The following is a 23,577-nucleotide window of genomic DNA, read 5'->3' on the forward strand; positions in this document are numbered from 1 at the left end:
TTTATTTGACAGAGAGAGAGATCACAGCTAGGCAGAAAGGAAGGGAGAGAGAGGGGGGGAAGCAGGCTCCTCACAGAGTGGAGAGCCCGATTTGGGGCTCGATCCCAGACCCTGGGACATGACCCTAGCTGAAGGCAGAGGCCCAACCCACTGAGAGCCACCCAGGTGCCCCTCCTTTCCAGTTTTTTCTAAGTAGAACTACTTCATAATACTATATTAATCATCAGACAACAGTTTTACTATGTATGGGAGTCGGTGTTTTACTGTGTATAATAGGAACTTAATGGGTTAAAATAATTTTTTTAGACCTGCTCTTATATATAACACATTTCTTAAACTTAGATTTGAATTCCATATATACTTCCTTCAGTCTGGTTATAAATACATAAAGCTTTCACTGGAAAGTAAAATCTAACAAGAAAAAAGAGTTTTCAGAAACTTTCAAGTCTGAACACATATATGACTGTACATATATTATGAAAATCTCTGAATCCTAGTCCTTTATTTCTCCCAAGATGAAGATTTTGGTTTTGTTTTTTGGTTTTTTTTTTTTTTGGTACTGTTAACAAAAACAACCACCACAATTTCTGTTTTGCTGTGTAAAATAAATCCACACAAGATGCAATCAAATATGACCTAGAGTGAAGAGAAAGATTAGTCATTAGAAGCAGAACAATATCACTCATGATTGAAGAAGCAGAATATTCCACAAAATATTAGCAGGTTGGAGTAAGCAATTTTATCTTTTTATAAAAAGATGATGCACTATGACCGAGTGTGCTTTTTCCCAAGAATGTAACTTTGGCTTAACAGGTCAAAACCGATTAATATAATTTGCTATACTAATAAAATATGATCTTCTCAATAAGTGAGGCCAAATAAAATCACTTGGCAGAATAAGAAAACTAGGAATACAGAGAATTTCCTAATAAACATATGAAAAACTTGCTCTACCATTAATATCATATTTAATAATAAATATTGGATACAGTTTGCCTAAGATGAAGATTGTATTATTCTGCATTGTACTAGGGTTCCTAACCAGTTTAATAAGGCAAGGAAAGACTAAAAAGAAAGACGCTAGACTGTATTTACAAATGTCATTATTGCCTACATAAAAATTTTTAAAAACCTACAAAGACAAAAAAAAAAAAGGAAATTAGCAAGGTAGCTAAATATATAAAAAGGCAGTTGTATATATGCATTCTGGCAGCCAACAATTGGCAAATGAAGTTTTTAAAAACATTATATACAATAGCCTAAGACATCTAAAATACCCAGGAATAAATTTAACTAAAGATGCCCAAGACACTATGAACTGTAAAACAGTGCTGAAGCCAATTAAAGAGAAGCTAAATAAATGGCATGATGTATCATGTTCAAAGATCAAAGTATGCAATATTGTTAAGGTACTAAATATTTCCAAATTGAATTAGAGATTCAACTCAAGCCCAATCAAAATCCCATCAAATTTTCTGTAGAAACACACTGATTGTTTTTGTAAAAATAAGCTGATTCTTCAATTTACATTGAAATGCAAAGGACCTAAGTTAGCCAAAACAATCCTAAAAAAGAAGAGCAAAGTTGGAGGACATATATTATCTGATATTAAGACTCATTATGTAGGTGCAGTAAAAAATGTGGTGTTAGGGGTGAGGATAGACAACTACATCAGTGGAATAGAATGTAGTCCAAAAATAGACCACACATATATAGTCAATTGATTTTCAACAAAGGTGCCAACATAATTCAGTGGGGAAAGGTGAACTCAGATTTACTGCTATGGTCTGTTACTTTTTCACATCTTACATATTAGTTGTTAAGGGCAGTGAGACTGTCCCATTTATCTCCTATGAATAAGCCAGGGCTAGCACTTACTGGGCACTCCATATGTATCTGTTGAGTTAGAAATCAGAATGGTACTCAGGAAGATATATACCATCTATGTTGGGATTTGATAAGTATTTTTAATAAAGGGAAGGCTCAGGTAATAGTTAAATTAAAAAACATATACCCTTCTAGGAGCCATTTTAGGATTAAATTAAAATGTATATAAATTAAAATGTGTATAGTATTTATTGAAATTTGGACAGATGAGGTGTGTCCAAGATATAACTACTTTGATTCAAGTATTTGATGAATGTTGGATAAAGATACAGCCAGAGACCCATATCAAACTAGGCTTCCTATAACAAGAAGGCCCCCGGTGCGGAAAGTACCAGAGTAATGCTGATTCATTCGTTCATTCATTCATTCATTCGTTCAGTAGTCATCATGTACTTAATAGACACCAAGCATTGTTGAACAAGACATCCTAACTCTGTCACCACTTTTCTCACGTAGCAATGCAGTGGCTATTTTAAGGTTTCACTAAAATCCACTAAAATTTCACTAAAATCTTTTAGTCTAGAACATAAATTAGTAGTGATGGCAGATTTTAGATCAATAATCTCATACTCCTTCTGATTTATAGTAGTGCTACCCAGTAGAAATATAATGTGAGCTACATGTATAATTTTAAAATTTCTAGTAGCAAAATAAATAAATAACATTCCTAGTAGCCATATTAAAAAAGTAAAAAGAAACAGATAAATTAGATTGGTTAATACATTTTTTCTAACTTAATACACACAATATTATTTTGACATATCAGTATTTTTTAAATTATCGAAGTAATATTTTTAATTCCTTTTTTTGTACGAAGACTTCAAATCTCAGTGTATATTTTACACTTACAGCACATCTCAATTTAGTCAAGCCATATTTCAAGTGTTGAGCGTAGCTAGTGGCCACCTTATTGGACAGAGATAGGAATCAAATCTGAGTCAGCTGCAGTCTGTTGAAGTTTATAAGTAGATTCCAGAAAGACAGAGAACTGATGGTACTTCTGGCCATAATGTTAGAGGGAAATCGCTCTATCCAGGAAAGAACCCCCATTATTCTGTTGCTAGAAATACCAGGATTTGTGGTTAAGATGAGCCTAACTCTGTTGTAGCTGAATAACTTCCACCAGCTTTCTTCTGAAAGCGCCCCAGAGTTTTACTATATTTGGAGACAGATCTGTACAGCTAATGTGCAAATATATCCAAGCCATCTTTGAGAATTTCAGATCTTTCCAGTGTGCAGTGATTTCCACCAATAAGACGGCTTTTCAGAGCCCGAAAAAAAAAAAAAAAGCCCTGCTATTCGTATTTCTCAATGAATTTTTGTTGGATGAATGATGAAATGAACCAATAGCCCACATACCAGTTCTCTGAGACACAAAATATTTTCAGCTCTAGGTTAATGAACCCATGCTCATTTGCATGCTTGCCTTCCATTTAAAATTCTTATGCATCCAACAGAATAATGCTTTCCCTTCATTCTAAGGTCATTATTTCCATTAGGCTATAATATAAACCCCCTTATTTTCAAGAATATGACTAATTTACTACACTGTGCACAGCAATCTCTACTTTACATTCTCAATTTATAATATTTCATCCAGATTGAATCTTCACTATGATTTAGAGAGGGAGTGAGTTGGATTCAGCCTGTACTTAATCATTATTTTAACAAAACATTCACTGACTCATCAAAAAAATCAGTTTTTCATCTTAAGCAGTAGAGCTTCTTTAGCTGGGTGGGCCATCCATCTTCACCCCAGCAGAACCACCTGGCAGGTAGGATCCTGGGCCCACTGCTGAATCAGAATCCCTGGAGGTGTTGTCTGGGAATCTGCGTTTGTTAACAGGTACTAAGGGAGAGCTCGACCCCACTAAATCTTGACAACCTCTGCCCTAAAGTTCCACGTCAGCATACCTAAAGATAAAATCTCATCCTACCATTTAAATCTGTTTCACCACTGGAGGAAATGCTGTTTTCAGTACTTAATTTGTTCACTACCTTTGTTGAACATTTCACTGTGTATTGTAATTTCCCTTTAGAGAGTACTCATCATTCAGCCCATAAACTGTATGCTGTGTTTTCTTTCTTTTTTCTTTTTTTTTTTTTTAAGATTTATTTGTTTATTTATTTTAGAGAGAGGAAGCACGGCAGGAAGGGGCAGAGGGAGAGGGAGAATTCAAGCACATTCCCTGCTCAGCATGGAGCCTGATGCAGGGCTCAGTCTCATGACCCTGAGATTATGACCTTGAGCCGAAATCAGGAGTCAGACACTCAACACACAGCCACCCAGCCGCCCCGTGCTTTCTTGATGTATACGTTATGAATGATGGATTCAATGAAAGTCAAATTTACACTTGTCGTAAATGTCTAAATTTAATCAGACTGACTAGGACCCAGGTGATAGTCCTTTGCACCTTCCAAGTATAGTCTCCATAATGTTTGTGGCAAATTTTAAGAAAGGCTCTTCATTTTCCTATGAAATCATTTTAAGAGTACTTTAATTCAGTCACAGTTTCGCAGATAGCTATCGAGCCAGACCCAAGTACCAGGGCTTCAGAAATGAATCAAACTTCAAGGGAGTTCTAGCCTTTTCAAGGCAGGGGTGAGGGGCAGACATATAAGTCTTGTGTTCAAATATAATGCAGTAAATTTTTATGAGACACCCTGGGAGTAGAAAGAAGGGAGGCAGGGCGCAAAGGGGCTAGGGTTCATAGAGACAATGCTGTGCTCTGTTTGAGTGTGAGCCACAGGCAGCCAGAAACGTTGGAGTCATTCCTACAGGCTCGCCAGGACACAGGCTCAGAACATGGGATCCTGGATCCCCACCCGCCCTCTCTATACTACACTCAGCTTTCTCCAAGAACCTGGCCTTCAGTAGCACACTGGCTTCCCTTTTTTTACACCCAAAGCTCTCTCTAGTTGAGTAAGATGTTAAGGGTGATACATTTCCTTTTCCGGCCACTAAGGTGCCATTTAATTCACTCCAGCAATAACTAAATAGAAACCTACCTTTAAAAGATGCTGAGAGCAATGTGCTGCTAATTTATTGCCACATCTATTAAAGCTCTAGAGAGAATTTGACTCCCTCGATTTTAAATATAGTAGAGATATTATGTTTCCCGATTTAATCCCTCCGTAAATTAAGTGAAATGATATAGTACCTGTTGTCACTTCATTCTTGCCCTATCTCCAATCACTCTTCTGCCTCCATTAATTCAGAATAAAATACCACAAGACATTACTGTAGCACTTGGAGATAGGAAGGCTGCAGTTTTACAGCCTCAATATGAAACCGTACTTAAAGATGCTTATACCTTTACTGAATGAGGGGGAAAAAAAAAAAAACCAAAAACCTCTTCATCTCCTAATAACCTTCATCATGAGTGAGGAAACCAAGGCTCAGAGATGTGAGGTGGCTTGCCCAGGGCCACCGTATAAGTAACTACCAGAGCCAAAACGCCCACCTGGGCCTTCCAACTCCCAGTGCAAGGCTCTATTTCTAGGATATCCTGAAATCTTCTAGAGATTCTATTAAAGCAGTTTCTTCACTGGTTGCAACGAAGGGCATTATTGCCAACGTGGAAACAAAAACAAAACTCTTGGCATTTCCCCATCACTTTCTCATCAGTGTTTTCAGTGTATCACTTCACAGTCATTATTTGGTGTTTTCTTACAGAAGGCAACAGACCTCTGCAACAGAAACTATCCTTAGATGGGAACCCCAAACCTATACATGGAACACCAGAGAGGTCAGATGGCCTACAGTGGTCAGCTGAGCAGCCTGGTAACCCAAGCAAGCCTAAGGCAAAAACATCTCCTGTTAAGTCCAATACCCCCGCAGCTCATCTTGAAATAAAGCCAGATGAGCTGGCAAAGAAAAGAGGTAAAGTGATTTCTTTTGCACAAATGATTCAACACATTTTGCACACCCGGAGAAGTGCCAGAATGCTAGAACGTTCCAAAAGGATGCTGCTTAGTGAAGAGAGATGCACATGTAATTTGCATTTCTCTCGGTGACCCACATAGATTGAAAAGTAGATGTGATTCCTCCTATGTGAACCAAGGGTCTCGAATGTTGACGAGGAATCATCTCTCCTTTCTCTGCCCCTCTGTGGTCATTCCACTCTTCGTAGGCGTGGATAAACCGGCACCACGAGTGCTTTCTACCCTCGTGTTTCATGAAGTGAATGTTAACACGGGAGCCCTTTTAGCAGAGGGAATGCTGCCTGCTTCCCTGGCCGGCAAGTTCTTCCCTTGCCCTGAGTGAAGACGAATCTAGAGGCTGATCCGTCTTCTTCAGATGCGACTTTCCTCACGGAACCTCGGTTCTGGGCTAGAACTTGCAGACACTGTAACCCCGAAAGAGGATTTTGTATTTGACACACTATGTTTTTACTAGTTTTTGAGCTTTGTTATACTTTACACTGAACTGGTATTAAACACGAAAGGGGCTAAATCGCTTCCTTTCTGGTTCCCAGAGGATGAAATCCATGATATTCTTCGCATTCAGCCTCGGTTGTATCTGATTTCCTTGGCTTTGGTTTGATAGACTTTCTTACTTCTCTGGAGGGAGAGTTCTTTCTTCTAAGAAACGTGGCCTTGTTGGGATCGGTACAACCGGCCCATTTGCTCTGCCCTATCTGTGTACCTTGGTGACGGTTTCAGGAAATCAGGCGAGACCGGCAGCCTTGGAGCAGCTCTAAGTGCTGCGGCTCTAATTACAGGCCTGGCTCGGGACCGCTGGGGCGGGAGCCAGCGTACCTGGCACCAGGGCTCCGTCCTCTCTCGAGCTCATTTGTCCCTCTCCCAAGCCCTGTGTCCTTTTCTTCATCCAAAAGCCCTGCTGAGTGGTGAGAGCCAGCAGCCCACAAACAGCCTTCAGACATACCAGATTCTACGAAACTGGAGTTTGCAATAGAACATCATGACCACAGCCTCTTTCCAAAGCACAAAGGAGGCGTGGGTCCCCCAAATGGCCCACCCTCGGAGCCCCTGGTCAAATCCCAGCAGCCCCAGGGGCCACACCAGTCGCCCACTGTGGATTTTTACAACTCTGGGCTATAAACACACAAACATCTTCTTGACGGAACTTTTTTTTTCCCCCATTGAGAAACAAAAGAGAAATCTCTCTCTTTTTATTAGGGGTAGGGGGAGATCACTGCTTTTGTTGTTGTCGTTGTTTAGCTCAGATGTAAAAAGATTAAGTGTTCAATTTAACATTTTTTCCATGACATTATTTTTAGGCCCAAACATTGAGAAATCGGTGAAGGATTTGCAACGCTGCACTGTGTCTCTAACGAGATATCGTGTCATGATCAAGGAGGAAGTGGATAGTTCAGTGAAGAAGATCAAAGCTGCCTTTGCTGAATTACACAACTGGTGAGTAATTCAACTTAAAATCTGTAAACTTATGGCACTTGAGCTGTTCCTTCAGGTAGAAGCATCTGATGGGAAATGTTGTTTATTTAATACATAAACATCACAGAACAACTCCTTGGCAAATTTTTTTAAGTCCTGCAGGCAGAGCCCTATATCTTGGGAATAAAAAAAGAAGGGAAAATGTTTGAATAAGAAGAAACCTGATACACATAATTCACTGGAGTTTGAAGTTAGCCCTAAAGTATATGAATGATGTAGAACACAACCTCAACAAATGATATTTTTGACAAATCCCTGGAAGGCTGATATCATGAATGCTACTGAGACAAAAATATTTTCCAGCCTTATCATTGTAAAATAAGTAAGACTCCCTTAACAAAACTCAGAAACATCTTGGGCAAGCTTAGTGATGGAATCCCATCCTTGGGTGTTTTGAGGACTGGAATTTAGGAATGGTTCACTGGTATGGTTTGGGTCCTGCCCTGCCCTGCTCTGCAACTGATGTTGATGGGAGACATTTCTTTGAGCTGTGTGTATGTGCTTACGTGCACAACTGAAATGAGGTCTCTACTGGTGAAGGTTATTATCCGTAGGAAATCCATCAAGACTCTTCCAGCCTCACGTGACAGAAACCCAAGTCACACTAGTTCACGACAAAGGATAGTTTACTGGCTGATGTACATGAAAAATCCAGAACATTCCTTTGGGCAAATTCGGTTCTAAGCCTAAATTGTGTTCTGAGAATTCAGTTTCTCTCTCCTTCCCCTTCTTTTCTCCTTCTCTCCCTCCTTTCCTCTCTCCGCGTCTCCTACAGTCTCCTGGCTCTGCTTATTCTTGGCTTGATTTTTAGGTATGATCTCTCCATGTGGTAGCAAAGATGGCCCCCTAGCAGCTCCCGGCTTGCGTAGTCCTTAGTCCCTGTGATCTGAGAGAGAGCTTTGTCTCCAACAGTTCCAGCAAAAGTCCAAGCGCTAATTTGCATTGGCGGGGCTGGGTCACATATCTGTCCCTAAACCGGTCACTGTGGCAAGAGGGACAGTCTCTCCACTAGCCAGGTCAGGGCCATGTGCCCACCACAGAGTTAGTGGTCAGGTGAGCCCCACCTGAATCCGACAGACTGAGAGTTAAAGCGCTGTGGTTTCCTGAGGGAAAGTCGGGGTGCTAAAGAGAAAAAAATATAAAGACAAGGAGAACATATCCACAGTGCCTAGGCTCACGAGTGTTCTCTGTATCTCACTGGCTCTCCATGATTCTAGAATTTGATCCCATGTTTTGCATAGCTTTCCTTTCTAAGTCCTTTCTTTGACACAGATGTGCTTTTCGGCAGACTAGAGAGTTGTGTAAAACGAAGGATTACACTTGACACAATTTAGAAGTCTTGAATTTTCAACCATCTGCTACGTATAAGATCCCAGTGTGCATAAGCTGTCAGAGACTCAAAAGGAAACTGTCTCCATCACTGATCATTCAGGGAGGGACCCTCTCCCCTCCAGCCGGTCACGTCATCTTCACCTTAGCGGAACTCTTCTCTGCCTGAACAGACGCTGAACTAATTGTTCAAAGTAAACTGCAGGAATATGTTTGAAAGTACTTAGAGAAGATAAAGATGCTATATAAACGAAAGGTGTTAGTGGTATTGCTGATTTTTAAATCTTATATATATATATATATATACACACACACACATATATATACACACATATATATATACACTCAACTTCCAGGCCTGTTCTCCAGAGCCAGAATCAGCAACCTTTATCTATAAAATGCCAGGTAGTAAATATTTTGACTTTTAGAGTCAGTCATGTCTCTGTTGCAACTACTCAGCTCTACTGTTCGGGCACGAAAGCCGGAGAAATGCAGAGAAGCAGTGGGCCCGATTCGGCTCGTGGGGGTCACAGGTTCCTAGCCTCTGGAGGCATTTGTCAATTGCTCAGAGAAGACCCCTCTGTCTCACTCTCTTGTGTGGCATTTTAGAGTCAACTCTTCCTCTGGGGCCTCTGTATGATACCTTCCCTGCGAGTGACTCACACACTAATTGACGAAGTGTAGCACTGACCTCAAGTTACCTCTCTCCTCCAGCTGCTCGGAGTCCTTTTTTTTTTTTTTTTTAAATTTCCTTAGTAAAATGAACACCACATGGGTCACGAGACATCTGGAGATTTATAACAGACTCTCTGAGCGTTTCACTCCTCAAGAGCTGGAAGTATGGGCCAGGGAGGTCCACAGCCAGGGAAGCCGGGTTGTGTATCTTTTCTCTGCTTGTGTGTCACACTCTGTTTTAAACGGAGGGGTAGGATCGCCTCTGAGTGAGCTCTGCCAAGCAGGACCGCTGGTTAAAAGTCACCCGTAACGAATGGCACCTTTCCTCCGTACAGAAGGAAGAAGAAGAAGTATAGATTAACCACTTTTTATGTGCTGTTGCTACAAAACACGTAAACACCAGCGCTTGTTTTCCGATCTAACCTTTACTAAAAATGATCCCCAAATAAGGACATTCGTGTCAACTCGAAAATAAAACAAAAGGAATTCTTTCTCATCAGCCATTAGCAGGCATTTCTGCCAAATGAGAAAACGTTACCTTTCTGTTCCAAACAAGCCTGCAGCCTCGCCAGCATGGTGATTGATGTACTTGGATGAAGTCTTCCTCTCGTCTTCTGAGGGGGAGAAACTGATGAATTTTAGAGATCGGGCTGCCCCTAAAAAAAATAACAGGTCACAGAATGGAGGAAGGCAGCTTACACATTTTCAGAAATGAAGCTTTCCTCTTGGGGGTGACATGGCGGACTCCAGGCATTGGAGAAAATTGCGAATGCAGCGCCACTCATTAAATAGAATCAGAGCCTCGGGGTTACGTTGTAAGGCATATCCAGATGTGGACCATGTGGGACAAGTCCTCTGGAGAGTTCCCAAACGAGTGATGGTCCTGAGACACGTTTACCTGGTGCACAGGCCTCATTGCTCTCCTGACTCTGCTCTCCTAGCTTCACACCAGCCGGTGCTCTCACTAACCCTTCAACAGGCTTTGTGTGTAGCTTAGAAATAAACAGAAACTCTCAGGTAAGACATTCTAAACATTCAGCTGGCTAGCGGGCTTCAGGAGGTGAATCCTGCCCTATCCAGTTGTCCACAAGCCCGCCGGGATGCACGGGAACTAAGATTTGGGGAGGAGGGGAGAAAGCACTTGCTTGCACACACCCAGCCCCCAGTGAGCGCATATCTGGGTAAAATGAACCCAGTGCTTTTCCGACCCGGTCTGGCAGTGGAGAACCCTTTGTTCAATCCAGTTCCTGAGGAAAACCGTGAGGTGGCTCAAAGCTGGCCTGCGACCAGGACACAGTTACAGAAGACTAAATGGCCATTAATGGCTCAATCTCATTTTCCCATAAAGAACTGGGGATCCGAGAGGGCAGCAGAGATGACACGATGCTCTCACGCCGTCTTAGCAGAAAATAAATTTTGCAGCATGAGTGTCTGTGTGAAAAGTCACATCAGGAACTAACATGAAACAGCTGGTTTCCTTTCTATATGATTGGCCCCCTACCACAACTGGAAAATATTCATCCTTTGGAATCCTAGCTGCCAGATTTAATTGCTTTGTGTGCAAACTAGGCTAGCTTCTCATCACAAATCTGTGTGCGTGTGTGTGTGTGTGTGTGTGTGTGCGTGCGTGTGTGTGCGCGTGTCCAAGTTGATGGTCCAGGCTTAAAATGAACAATAAACATTAAATTCAAAAAAACATTAAGGAAGGCGAATAGTTCTTGATCGCTCTGCCATATGACGGGGGAGGAGGGATTCCAAAATGGAGCTGTAAAAATTGCTAGGTGCCATTGTCATTTAACATCTAATTAAAAGCTCTCCTAAAGGAAATGGAAGATGGTAACGAGCCAGAGGGTAGAGCTCTTACTGGGGATGGGGTAACAGGTTCATAGAGAACGGAGGCTGGGAGGGACAATGTTTTTAGGCTGCTTTGCTTTCATGTAGGAAAGGGAAATCAGTCCAAGCCTGCGTCCTTATACCTCATGTTTATTTTTTCCTGAAGCCCCGCCAGGTCTTCCTTCAGCGGAATTTGGAGTAGGTCAGGAGTTCCAGGCCCTGCCCTGCCCCGCCTCCCCTCCATCTCCCCTTCCCCTCCGCCAGCCCTTGCTTTCCTCTTTCCTTGCACCTTGGAGTTTCCTCCCCCAGAGCAAGTGGGGGAAAGACAGGTGCTCCCCACATCCCAGGGGCTCCTCCCCATAGCACCGCTCACTACTGCAAGATAAGCTCGCACTGGACCCCATAGCATCAATGACGGACACTCATTCTTGTGTCACTGATAACCCCATCCTGCTGATGGCCGGGCGTCCTCCTTCCCAAAGTATCCTGTTTAATTCAGACGCTAAGAGTGTTGAGACCCTCTCCATCAGCCAAAAGCATAACCCTACAAGGGAGAATTTGAGGCCGCAGAAAAGCCTGTCTTCTCCCAGCATTCCTCAAATCCCACTCCGACGTGGGCCTCTCGCCTGCCCTGGAAGCTTCGGAGGTAGCCAAGCAAAACCACGCCCGGACCACCACGGTAGTCAGCAGGGTGACCCCACACCAACCAGAGAGCCTCCCTGTGACATTTTAAACATTGTGTCCTTTTTTTGAGAAGCCCTCCCAAAGGGGAAATTGCCAGCGGGGCCTTTCAGAGCAAGCAAGGCAGCCCTGTGTCCCCCGGTCGCAGTCTGCTGCTGCTCAGGCGCCCAACTCAGGTACAAATCTTACAAGGCTTGGACTGACTTCCGTTCAAGTCCAAGTGAGACCATTTTTCTTTCCTAGCAGGTTTATCACGCAGCGGGATTCTTTCCTCCTGGGTTGGTTCTCACCCCGTCCCGCAAGCCTCCAACATTCCGCAAACTTTTAGCTGATTTTCGGTGAACACATGGCTTTCCATTTAATGCTAGAAGACCGGTTTTCCCGTGCTCTTGGAGTTTTTTAATGTGTTCTCTTTGTGAATAACGTACCACTGACTGAAAGACGGTGCTTGGAAATGAATATTTACTTCTATCCATACCCAAGGCCGTGTGGGTATGGAGAATTAAACTAGAATTAAAAAGCCCTAGAGCTTTGCCGAGGTAGCACTGCCAGAAAGGCGGACACTACTGGTCTGAGGTGAGCTCAGGGATGCGTGGTGGGTTTTTTTTAGGAACTCCAGGTGATTCTTCTGTGCATCTGTGGTTGAAAGCCACTCGCGGAGAGCTCTCCGAAGGGAGCGCCATGTCTGGGGCTGGCGTGCTGTTCGCCCCCAGGAGACAGTTGACATGTCTGGAAATACTTTTGGTCAGAAGTGCTGGCACCTAGTAGGTAGAAGCCAGGCATAGCCCGACATGTGCTAGAATGCACAGGACAGTCCTCCCCCACCGCCCTTCACAAAACACTGTCTGTCCCAGGACAACAATAACCCTGAGAAAGCCTGGCCTGAGGAGAGCGAGAGGAGTAAGAGAGTGAGAGGGTCCGTCCGACCTTCTGTGTATCCTGCAGTAGCTCCTTGAGGGGGGGATGGGGATCCCTCACTTGGCAGCACTTCTGAGTCCTGTCTGCCCCTCCCCGGCGGCCCTCCGAACCCACTGGAAACACAGGAGAGGACCTGTGCTTTCCAGTCAGCTCCGTACCCCCAAAAACATAACCGTACTGTCCTCTGATCAGTGCTGGAGGAAATTTTAAACCTAAACTTTCTGGCTACGTTACATGACATTTTTGCCTCCTCAAGACCAGACAAACAATTATGTGGAAGTGTAGCAAATTTGAGGGCTTGGCGGTTTTTGCCTATTTGACATGGCAGAATTCAACTCAGTGCTGGGGCGAAAAGGGAAAAATGAAGACCCGGAGGTTGTTGCTAACACCAGGCAAGCACTCTCATTAGCCATTCTGTCTCTACCTGTCTTTTTCTCATTTCTGCAGTAAAAACCAAATATCACAGGAGCTAGGGTTAGGATGAGGTACGTAAGGAAAAATACAGAAAAGAGTTGTTTCACCGAGTGTCTGTTTAGAGGGTCATTATTTCTGTTCGGCTTCGGCCAGGCAGCAGTAGTCCTTGTTGCTTCCGGGCTCACGTGGCCTGTGTCCAGCCGCTGTCACGCTGGTGACATCGGCACCCGTGCCAGCCCTTGAGCTACTTAAGCTGAAGGAAGACAGGTCTCTCTGTCGCTTATGGTGTGGTCATGGTGAAGCAAATCTTGGTGACCATCTAGTTAGCCGAATCATGGACACTGTGGTGCTCTGTGCACCTCGGTAGCTGAGTACAGGGAAAATATGTATTAGTTGAAGTGGTTTCTAGAATCAGAGTAGATGCCGTGACAACAAGCAAACTTGGTTTTCAAGTTCAGTCACATGGAAACATTGACATAAGCCCAGATAATGAGCAGAGACTCCATTTTTTTTTTAAGATTTTATTTATTTGAGAGAGAGAGAGTGAGAGAGAGCATGAGAGGGGAGAGGGTCAGAGGGAGAAGCAGACTCCCCATGGAGCTGGGAGCCCAACGTGGGACTCGATCCCGGGACTCCAGGATCATGACCCGAGCCGAAGGCAGTCGCTTAACCAGCTGAGCCACCCAGGCGCCCCCTCCATTTTAAAACCATGGCTGAGATGGTCCTCATTCCTCGCACCGTGCGTATCATGAGTTCTGGAGGAATGTGTCGTCCTTGAGTGGAGTGATGCTTTCCTCCAGGCCGTTCGACAGGGGTTGCTCGCTGTGGGATTACCTGGGGGAGAGCTGACGTGGGGAACCTTTGCAGCCACTTGGCGTTGCTACGTGTTGCTGTACAGACTCTGGTTCCCTGTTAAACGGCAGCAGCGTGTTCAGTGATAGCTAGATTTTTGCCAGCTCCTTAGATTAAATGTGTAATGAAGACAAAATCAGGAGTTTGCTTTGTCCTTTTTTATAGTTTTAGAATGAAGTTTTATAAAAGGTCTCCCTGTCCTTCTGCTTTGGAAATAAATATAATCCTCCCGTTGATCAAAAGCTGCACTAACCAAGATTTTCCGACTAACCTCTTTCCTTCTGGTTAAATGGCTTTTCTAAGTGCCCACCTGCTTGTGACTCGCACAAAGAGCTAGATGACGGAAATCAGACAAACCCGTAGCTCGTCCCCACACCCGACATTCGAGACTCTGGCAGCATATTTAAGGAGCTCACAGTATGGAGATGAACTTCACCTGCAGAGGATGTCAAGAGGCAATGACAGAAGAGGCTAATAAATGTATTTATGCCTCAGGAGAGCCCGATGTCTGGTTTCTGCTGCTGTCCTCGCTGACGGATTGCCCAAAATGACTCCTTTTCCTCACTCTGCACCAGGCCAATAAATAGAAATAAGCTCCGGGATCCATTCTGAATTGTGAAGAGGGTAAATACCATAAACCACGGAGAAACTCAAGGTTCCTGCGACTTTGTGACTACGGCGAGTCCCTGCGGTACACTGTATTTCAAATCTTGCCTCGTTCGTGAATACGTGTCATTCTAAATAGGCGTAGCTCCCTCTTTGGAGGTGAAAGCTTCTCTTTTCCTATTTTCTCTCCTCCCCAAGGTTTTTCTGTGCATTAGATGTTTCCCTCGGGCCGCCGCAAGGACTCAGAGAATGAGTCGACGTGAAGGGAGAGCAGGTTGATAAACACAAAAAGTACAGAACTGGCCTTTTCGGTTGGGTAGAGTCCCCAGGAAACCAACATAAATAGCACCCTGTATTAATAGCCTCGCCGAGCTCCGGGTGTGATTACCTCCGTACGTTACGTCCGTCATACACTTGGCGCTGGAGCTCAGCTTTCCTCTCAGCGCAGACCCACAACAAGAGCTGAAGGACAAGACGCTGATTGTGATTTCAGCTTGAAGTCTGAAAAGATCTCTGAATCTTTTCAGCAAATGAAGGCTACCCATCCCACTGGCTTAGCAGCATGCTCCTGAATGGGGTTAGTTTTCCTGATAGAATGGAGATATAAAAAGGAATGAAGCAAATTGTTCTTATCTGTACAATCCCAGATGGAGAGTATGTGTTGTGTGTTGTGTGTGTGTGTGTGTGTGTGTGTGTGTGTTTTAATTTATAGTATAATCCATTTTCACTGGGAATATAAGACAAATCTGTTCCCATATATTACTGTAAATATAAAATACGTTATAGTTTCCAAACTGGGATATCCTAGGTCACAACTTCAGAATGGATCTTAGGACTTATTTCCGTTGATGACACCTATACAGAGGGAGACCCTGAACTCTCTTGGGGTGAGACGAAGGAGTCATTTTGGGCAATTTGTCAGCTAGGACAGCAAGAAATCCTGTAACAGACTGTGCCTGTCCGTAGAACAGAATTCCTTCTTATGTCAGTTACACTGTTCCTCCGGTGACTGTAGCCATATTCTCACAAAAGTCCCATCTTCCAAGGTTAATTAACCACATAATTAGGAGACACGGTGCGTGGAGTTAGAATAGGGTTTAAATCTCATCTTCACGTATTCTAGCTCTGAAGATGTTTGAGTTTCTTCACTTCCACTCCACTACAGAAAGGGGTACTACCGTCAAGGGGTTTTAGGAAGATTTTGTATGCAAGATATGCACTGTTCAGAGTATTCTAGAAAATCTCTAGCCTGACCCATCTAGGTTGGTGCCCTTTTCTTCCAAATAAGTATTTAGTCAATTTTATTCTCTCTGTACCAAGACAAAGGGAAGAAATTCTCTTTCTCCGCTTTTCTGTTCAGCATGCAGAGGATCCCAGCTTTGGGGTGCGAATGTCTTATCACACGGTTTTACTGTTCATTGCTTGATGGAGAGAGAAGTGAGGCAAAAGGACCCTGATTCTGAATGGCCACCGTGGCCACCAGATCAACCCTCCTCCCCCTCTCACATCTTGCCATGCCCTCTTTCTGCCTTCTCTTCTTCCTTTTCCATCCACCCCTCCAGCAAGGAGATGAACGTGTCATGAGCTGGTGCTTCTCAGACTTTGGAATGCGCAGGGAGCACCTGGACGCCATTCCCAGAGGCTCTGACTGTGTGGGTGCAGGGGGAGCCCAGGAACCTGCGTGTCATGAGGACAGTGGGGGCCAGTGTACATGGTCTGAGGACCACACTTGAAGCACTGCTAGAAATACTGAAAGAGAAGACGGTGTCCTTCCAAAAAACGTCCAAGGTCTAGTGGGAGTAGACAGAAAGGTGTGTAATGCAGGAAAGGGAGTGCACGTTGGGGAGGGTTGATGGCCGCAGGAAAAGCGTCCATCGCAGAGGTGACATTGGACTGGCACTCGAAGCGAGGCTGGGAATTGGCAGACTGAGAAGGGAGGGAGACGATCCCTGGCAGGAGGAACAACACGAGGATAGCGAAGCAGAAAGACCACAGTGCACCCTGGGAGGAGTACGTTCCCTGGGTCTCATGCCACTGATGAATGAGTTATGAACACATCGTCTCAAAGCAGAAAACTCGTTCATAGGTCACATATGTATACCGCTATTAATCTGTATCCTAGCAGTTAGGAAAGTCTGCTTTCTTAAATAAAGAGTAAGTACATGAAGCTCAATATTTCATTTGCCACCCCCCCCACTCCCCTCGGGAAGCCAGCGGACTAGGGCAGGTGCCCAGCAGGAGTGGCAGGTGCGAGCCTGGAGATGGTGGGTGGGGAAGAGCCTCGGGGCCCAAACCAGGAAGCGCGGGCCCTTCTCACACCAGAACCCATCAGGAGGCGGGAGCAGTCTCCCCAAGTCCAGGACCTTGGGCTGGACGTGGGCCAGCATCACTGGGACTCCTTGTGCCACATCCGTCCTTTCCAGCTTCCGTTTGTCTTCCTTGTGTTCAACAACCAGGATGGCTTCTGCACAGACGCCTCCCCTCCCCGCTCAGATTAGAGAGAAATGACACAGTGTTCTGAGCGCTTGACTCTGTTTGGGGTATGAAACAAAGAGATACTTTGCCTTGTTTCATTTTGAAGTTGGTTTTATTTTATCCTGCTTTCTATATTTTCCCGCTTTTTTAATGAGCATGTAACATGAAATAAAAATGTGGAGAATGTTAAGTCAGTGCCTTAAAAGGCACCCTCGTGCTGTAAGATGGTTAACGTCCACAGATACGAGTCTGCCTTCTTTTCCATAGCAGTAGTATTAGTTTGGTTTTTTTTTTTTTAAGGGAGTGAGAATAAATGATATAATGTTTATAGCTATAGAAACTGAAATACTGTTAAGTTACTTTTTCTGATTAGTGATCTCCATGGAATGAAACAAAACGAAGAAGCAATTAGTAAAGATAAGAAATTATATTATTAAGTGAAATCATTCGTAAAATTCTAAAGGGAGGTGTACAAGGAGGATAGATTTTTCAGCTGAGCATGTGGTATTGTGAGATTTGTAGAATTTGTAGGATTGTGCAACTCTGATACCACTTTTTAACTCCAAGAAGAGAAAGAATCTCTGTAGTTTTGTTTTTTCAATTAACTATTTGCTTCTTAAGGAACTTCCGGATTTTAGAAGCATTGGGCGTCCGTCCTTCTGCTGAATCTGCATGATCCTCACTCCAGAGTGGCCTCAGACAGTGCCATGAAATATTCATGGACTGTGATTTAAATTATTGTAGGATTCCAATATGAGATACGCAACCAAGAGATATTAACATTAACAGATGATATTACTTTGGATAAAAGAGAAATAAAACAGGCCCAGCCTGATTGGCAAATGGAGTGCAGTTACTGCATTCGTTGACAGCCAGAGGGATTTTGACTGCTTTGTAGTTTAAGCATGATTCATGCTCCGAGGCGCTGCCGCTTCGTTTCCCCGATAGTCGCAGTCACGAGGCACCCCTTCGAAGGGCTGTATCCCAACCCCAGTCTACCTGCCGTAGGCATGTATGTTGGGTTTTGCCGTGTTTGCCAAATAACCGTGTGGAAGTCAGGAGACATTTAGAAAGATCGGTTTGTCACCACAGCTGCATTCAGAAGAGTTCCAATTATAAAAAAAGAAGCCAGAGGTTGGTAAAAATCGAATGGAAAAAGGTACAGAGTAGAAGGCGACAGACCCAGGAATCCCCACAGAACCACAGAATGAAACACAGCCAACTGCTTAATAAGGAGCAGGGAGTGAAACTGGCCAGAGCAGGTAGGAGAAGGGTAGGAGAGACCTGTCTGCGGTAGACTGTGGAGACCGTGATCGCTGGGAAGTGAAGGAAAAGGAGTCACACAGATCACTTGATGCCAGTTACCAGTATACAGGGTATAGGAGAGGGGACGAGATGGGGATGGATGGCAGGACAAAGAACTTCCCGTCCACCCTCCCGGGTTTTGGCCAAGACCCCTGTAATAAAGAGAGATTAACAAGAGAAACATGAACAAAAGTTTATTAACGTGTGTACCTCATGTGTACACGGGAGAGACCCAGGAAAAAGTCAGGAAGCTCCTAGGGTACTCAGAATTCAGAATTAAATGCCACTTCAGCAGGGATGGGGACAAGGTGGGGGGGGGGTGGTTGTAGGCCTCTCAGAGGAGAGTAAATGATTCGGGAAAGATGAGAGGACCGTCAGAAGGACAGACGGGAGGTGTGATCATTTGTAACGGTATGTCTGAGTGTGGCGTCCACTTCTAGGCTCCTCTCCTGTGACAGAAGGCAACAGTCTCACCGGGTTGGCAGAACCCTGCAGGGAGGGATTTATGACAATTGAGTTCCTTGGAGGCTCTGTCTTCAGGCACATGAGGGGAGTTCAAATACCGCCTCTCCCTGCATTGGCTGTTTTTCAAGTGCCTGCAGCTCGCGATGATCCGTACGCCGCAGTTGTGTATTGAGGGGAGGGGGCGAACTGCGACCCTTCAGGAAGCAGAGCAGAGAGAGCAGGAGTGGGGAACTCGCCACATGCGAGATCGCAGGTTCCGGTCACGTGCACCTGTTGGAAGCGGTCGAGCTGCCAGTCCTCTGACCCAAGGACAAGGGAAGCACTCACGGTATCACTGCCTCTGTGCCTGTCGGGCCCGGGACAGAAGCTCTGTTGACCACAGTGACAGTTGAGAAATGGGTTTTACCCTGGGCCCACGAATTCCTGGGAATGTTCAGGGAGTTGGACTAGAAATGGCACCCATGGGAACAGGATAGTACCCCTTAAATGTTTGATAAAGGGAGTTTTTCTGTCTCCCACCTGCTGGGCGGACAGGCTGCCTCTTCCATCAGCCGGGGCTCCTCAGCTCGAGGCCCACATGGTGGCCACTGGGAGCCCAGCCGGGAGCCCAGCCGGCTCTCCTCGGGGTGTTCACAGTCCTTCCCCTGATGCCATGGGCAGGAGCGCAGCCCACAGTGGGGGCGATGATTTTACCTTACTCTTTCTCTTAGTGAAGGAATGAGAAAGCCTTGATGCTGGAAACCTGGCTTTGTGGCTTGCCATTCATTTGCCTGCTTCACGCTCTTCGGTACAGGCCAGGAGGACCGGAGCATCACCTCCGAGCTCAAGCGCATCCTTTCTCCCAGCCATTCCCATGCTCTCGTTCTCTGCGGGGCTGGGGGCAGCACGTGCCGGCCTCGCCCCCTCCACTCCACCTGCTTTGTCCTGCTTGGCACCTGAGGAGTTAAGGAGGCTCTGAGCGGAAGCTCTTCGTCCACAAGAAGGTCCTGAAGCCAGATTGTCTGGGATCAGATGGTCCCCGGCAATTTCTCTCACTGCAGCCTCCCTGAGGCAAACTCACCGAGATGAAATGTGGTCTGGTTTTAACTCTTTTTAACATCGAATCTGGCTGCCGCTGCAGATTGATTTCTTGAAATTCCCTTTGAAATTCTGCTTTCATTCCTCAGTACCCATGAGCAGGTTCTGCTTGCCGGCTTATCAACCACTGCCAGTCCCGGGGCTGCTCCCTATCCCAGCATCTTTATTTATGAAGGACACTGGACTCAATGTGGCTCACCCCTGCTTCCGAAGGAAGCAGTTTTGTCCCTCAGTGTCTTCGTCTCCGGGTTTAAGGAAAAATCTTCCAAGAGCAGAAAACGATAAATCTCTTCCTGCTAAAGTGCCTTTCTGATTCTTTTTATTATTGTTATTATAACTCCTCTGTAGAAAAAAAGCAAGACAGTAGAAACATTTTTATAAAATGACACTTTATCTCCGTGATTAACTATATAATAAACCATAAAGGCTTTGCCATGGTAATCTCCTCCTTACACCTTATTGCTTTAATAATAAAAGCTTTTTTATGGCAATAGAATAAAATTTTACTATCCAGACAGTTTAGATAAAATGAGAAGATGTGTTTGGGGAAGGATAAAGGGCACATCTGAAACATGTGAGGTCAGCATAGGTTTTATGTGAGCTCAGTTGATAAAGAACGTGTTCGATGTGTCTTGAGTCTGGTGCCCTCCGGAGAACTTGATCCAACCATTTAAAGAACATCTAGTCGGGGGTGCCTGGGTGGCTCAGTTGGCTGAACATCAGACTCTTGATTTCGGCTCAGGTCTGGATCTTAGGGTCCTGAGATGGAGCCCTGCGTGCTCAGCAGGAAGTCGGCTTGTCCTTCTCCCTCCCCTTCTGCCCTTATCCCTGCTCCTGAGCCCGGTCTCTCTCTCAGATAAGCAAATAAAGAACCATGAATTCTACAAAAGAGAACTTAGAGTGGTCAGTGAAAGGCTAGTTAAAGAGTTCTGTATTTCTGTCAAGTACAGAGGGTTACTGTTTCAAAGCAAAAATGTTCAGAAGCAGGAATTACAGATGATCAGTGGGGGAAAGCACAAATCTCAATAATTTATTACCACCCTAATTTGCATACAGAAACATCAACTGTCTGTTTTGATTCTAAGCCAAACCCTTTGTGGTTCGGTGATTATCATTGCACTTTTATTCATAAGCTTAGGTCTCAAATGATTAGATTCCATTAGTGGCAAAAATGATATAAATTTTTGCTTAAATGTGATTTATATGCAAGCGCTACAGTAGACTGATTAAGAAGTTTCGTTATTGTTATCCCACAGAAAAATAAATACATTGTCTCCCCTGCTCATCACTGTTGGGCAGTTTCTTCAAGTTTTTATCTAAATTCCAGTTAGTTGATATATAGTGTCATGTTAGTTTCAGCAGTAGAATTTTGTCACTTACCTATGACACCCAGTGCTCATCCCAAGGGCCCGACACCCATTTTGCCCATCCCCTGCCTACCTCCCCTCCAACAACCTTCAGTTTGTTCTCTAGGGTTAAGAATCTCTTATGATTTGTTTCCCTCTCCCTTCCCGCCCCCCCTTCCCCTGTGGTCATCTGTTTTGTTTCTTAAATCCCACATAGAAGTGAAATCATATGTTTCTTGTCTTTCTCTGCCTGACTTATTTTTCTTAGCATTATACTCTCTAGCTCCATCCATGTTGTTGCAAATGGTAGGATCTCATTCTTTTTGATGGCCGGATAATATGTGTGTGCGCGTGCGTGTGTGTGTGTGTGTGTATACACATACACACACACCCCGCATCTTCCCTATTCATTCATCAGTCAATGGACATTTGAGCTCTTTCCATAATTCGGGTATTGTTACTACTGAGCAGTTTCTTGATGAGCAACCCGTTTAAGAGTCTAAGACCATAAAGTTGAACAGAAGTTTTTAAAATCAGAGTTTCTCCCTGAAAAAGTGATGACTTAGTGGAGACCTGAACTAAGACTCACAGTTAATGAAATAGGCACAGCAGGGTTGGGGAGGAAAGTTGTCTTCCAGCACGGGAAGGGCATGTGCCAAGGCCCTGTGGTGAGGAGAGAGCAGAGCAGAGACCTTGCGGGGTTTCATGATGCTGCTGCGTAGCCCACAGTAGGCACTCAGGTTGTGTTAGTTATGATCAGCTCTCATTCTGAAGCACCTCGGGGCTAGCATCTGTCTGCACAGGTGTACCTAAAAAGCAAACACGTGACCTTTCTGCTCCTCGGTAGGAATGTGGTCTGTGGCACTGCCTGTGATTTCTCTGTGACTCTTCAGCTCTCTGATGTCACTCCTCTCAAGACCCTCCCTGCCCGCCTCCGTATCTGCTAACCCTGTCCCAGGGCTTTGCCCAGCAGGCTCCGTCCTTGCCAGCCTGCAGAGTTTTTCATGAGGTGCGCTCAGATGTATCTGTCCCAGGACCCCTAAGGAGATCCAGCAGGGCTCACACATGGCGCTGAGGCACGTGCTCATGGAGCTGGATATGACACCAGGCCCTGGAAGGTGTTGGATGCTGCCTTTCCTCTTTTCCTCCTTTGGTCTGGCTCCTCGCTGTCCAGCCTTTACTACTGGCCTTTCCTACTACCGCCTCTCCATCCTCCCTATCTACTTCCCAGATGTCCTTCCCTTCCACACTCCTGCCACCTTGAAAGTGAAGCCCTAAGAGACCCCCAGGCGTAGCTTACTGAGATCCCGGAGGGAGGATCGGAGGGCGCTGCTTCCGCCGGCCCCGAACCCTGGTCTGCGCTCCGTTCGTGGGTTCTGCACAGGGTCCGGGTTCAGCAGGGATCCCTGGCTTGCCTTCGTGCACATGAGTTTTGAAAGCAGTCGGACATAGCGGTGCTTGAATTACTAAGACACTTGGGGACAGTCTTTTTTTGAAATACCCAGAGGAATGGAAGCACGGTTTGATGCCAGCCTCACGGACTCCTTCACATCCTCAAGTGGGCATTAAGCAGATTAACATTTACTGTGAAAACCTTCATCCCTCCTGTTGCTGGCCGGGAAGGCCCGAACTAACCACTGTGTCAATATCCAGCTTTGTTGAGGATGTGTTGGGCCTGGGGATAGGTCTTATACCCCTGATGTCCATCTTGTGAACTCTCTGGGCACATAATTATGTGAACAAATTTAATCAACAAGAATTTACCGCGATCTTGCAGCTGGCAAAGAAATTAGCAAGGGCCCCTTCCTCCTCCATCCCCCCCCCCCCCCCACACGGGCGGCAGGGCTCCCACACTCCAGGCTCCGGGCCTTGTTTGGGAGCTTGGTGCGTGGGAGGACCAGGGGAGGCTGCCCGGGCACTCACCCTCGGGAAGCCTGACCACATCCACTCTTGTGTCCTGGGAAGGAATTTCCTTTGGTTCGTCCCTTGCATGCTCTCGGATCCCAGAGACTCTAGAAGCCTGCCGGTTGGTTTGGGGCGGGGAGGTGGAGGTATTTCTTCTTGCCATCATCATTGTCTTCCCTCTCCAATAAGTTCGGCGGGTCGTCTCACCTTCCTCTCCCCTTTCCCGAAAAGCCAGTGGGCTCCACGGGGATGGCAGGGCGCCTTCCTCCCCAGCTGCATCGCCCTGCCCCAACACCCTTGCCGGCACAGGGCAGGCACTCAGCAAGTGCTTGTGCCACGGCTGAATATTCTGTAAGTCTCCGCATTTCCCGTGCATTTCCCGTGCACGCTG

General features: G+C 45.3%; 1 protein-coding gene across 10 annotated transcripts in view; it reads left to right on the plus strand.

Moving 5' to 3' along the window:
• Positions 1-23,577, plus strand: part of SPATS2L (spermatogenesis associated serine rich 2 like) — a 173,449-nt gene that overhangs the window by 129,368 nt on the left and 20,504 nt on the right. For 9 of the 10 annotated variants that reach the window (XM_046018630.1, XM_046018621.1, XM_046018624.1 and 6 more), the window contains 2 exons: positions 5,564-5,770; positions 7,131-7,266. In XM_046018630.1, coding sequence (XP_045874586.1) covers positions 5,564-5,770; positions 7,131-7,266 — 343 coding nt within the window. The remainder of the gene's footprint in view (positions 1-5,563; positions 5,771-7,130; positions 7,267-23,577) is intronic. The other variant, XM_046018625.1, reaches the window with a different exon arrangement.

This window comes from Meles meles, chromosome 9 (genome assembly GCF_922984935.1).
Source record: "Meles meles chromosome 9, mMelMel3.1 paternal haplotype, whole genome shotgun sequence".
Lineage (NCBI taxonomy): Eukaryota > Metazoa > Chordata > Mammalia > Carnivora > Mustelidae > Meles > Meles meles.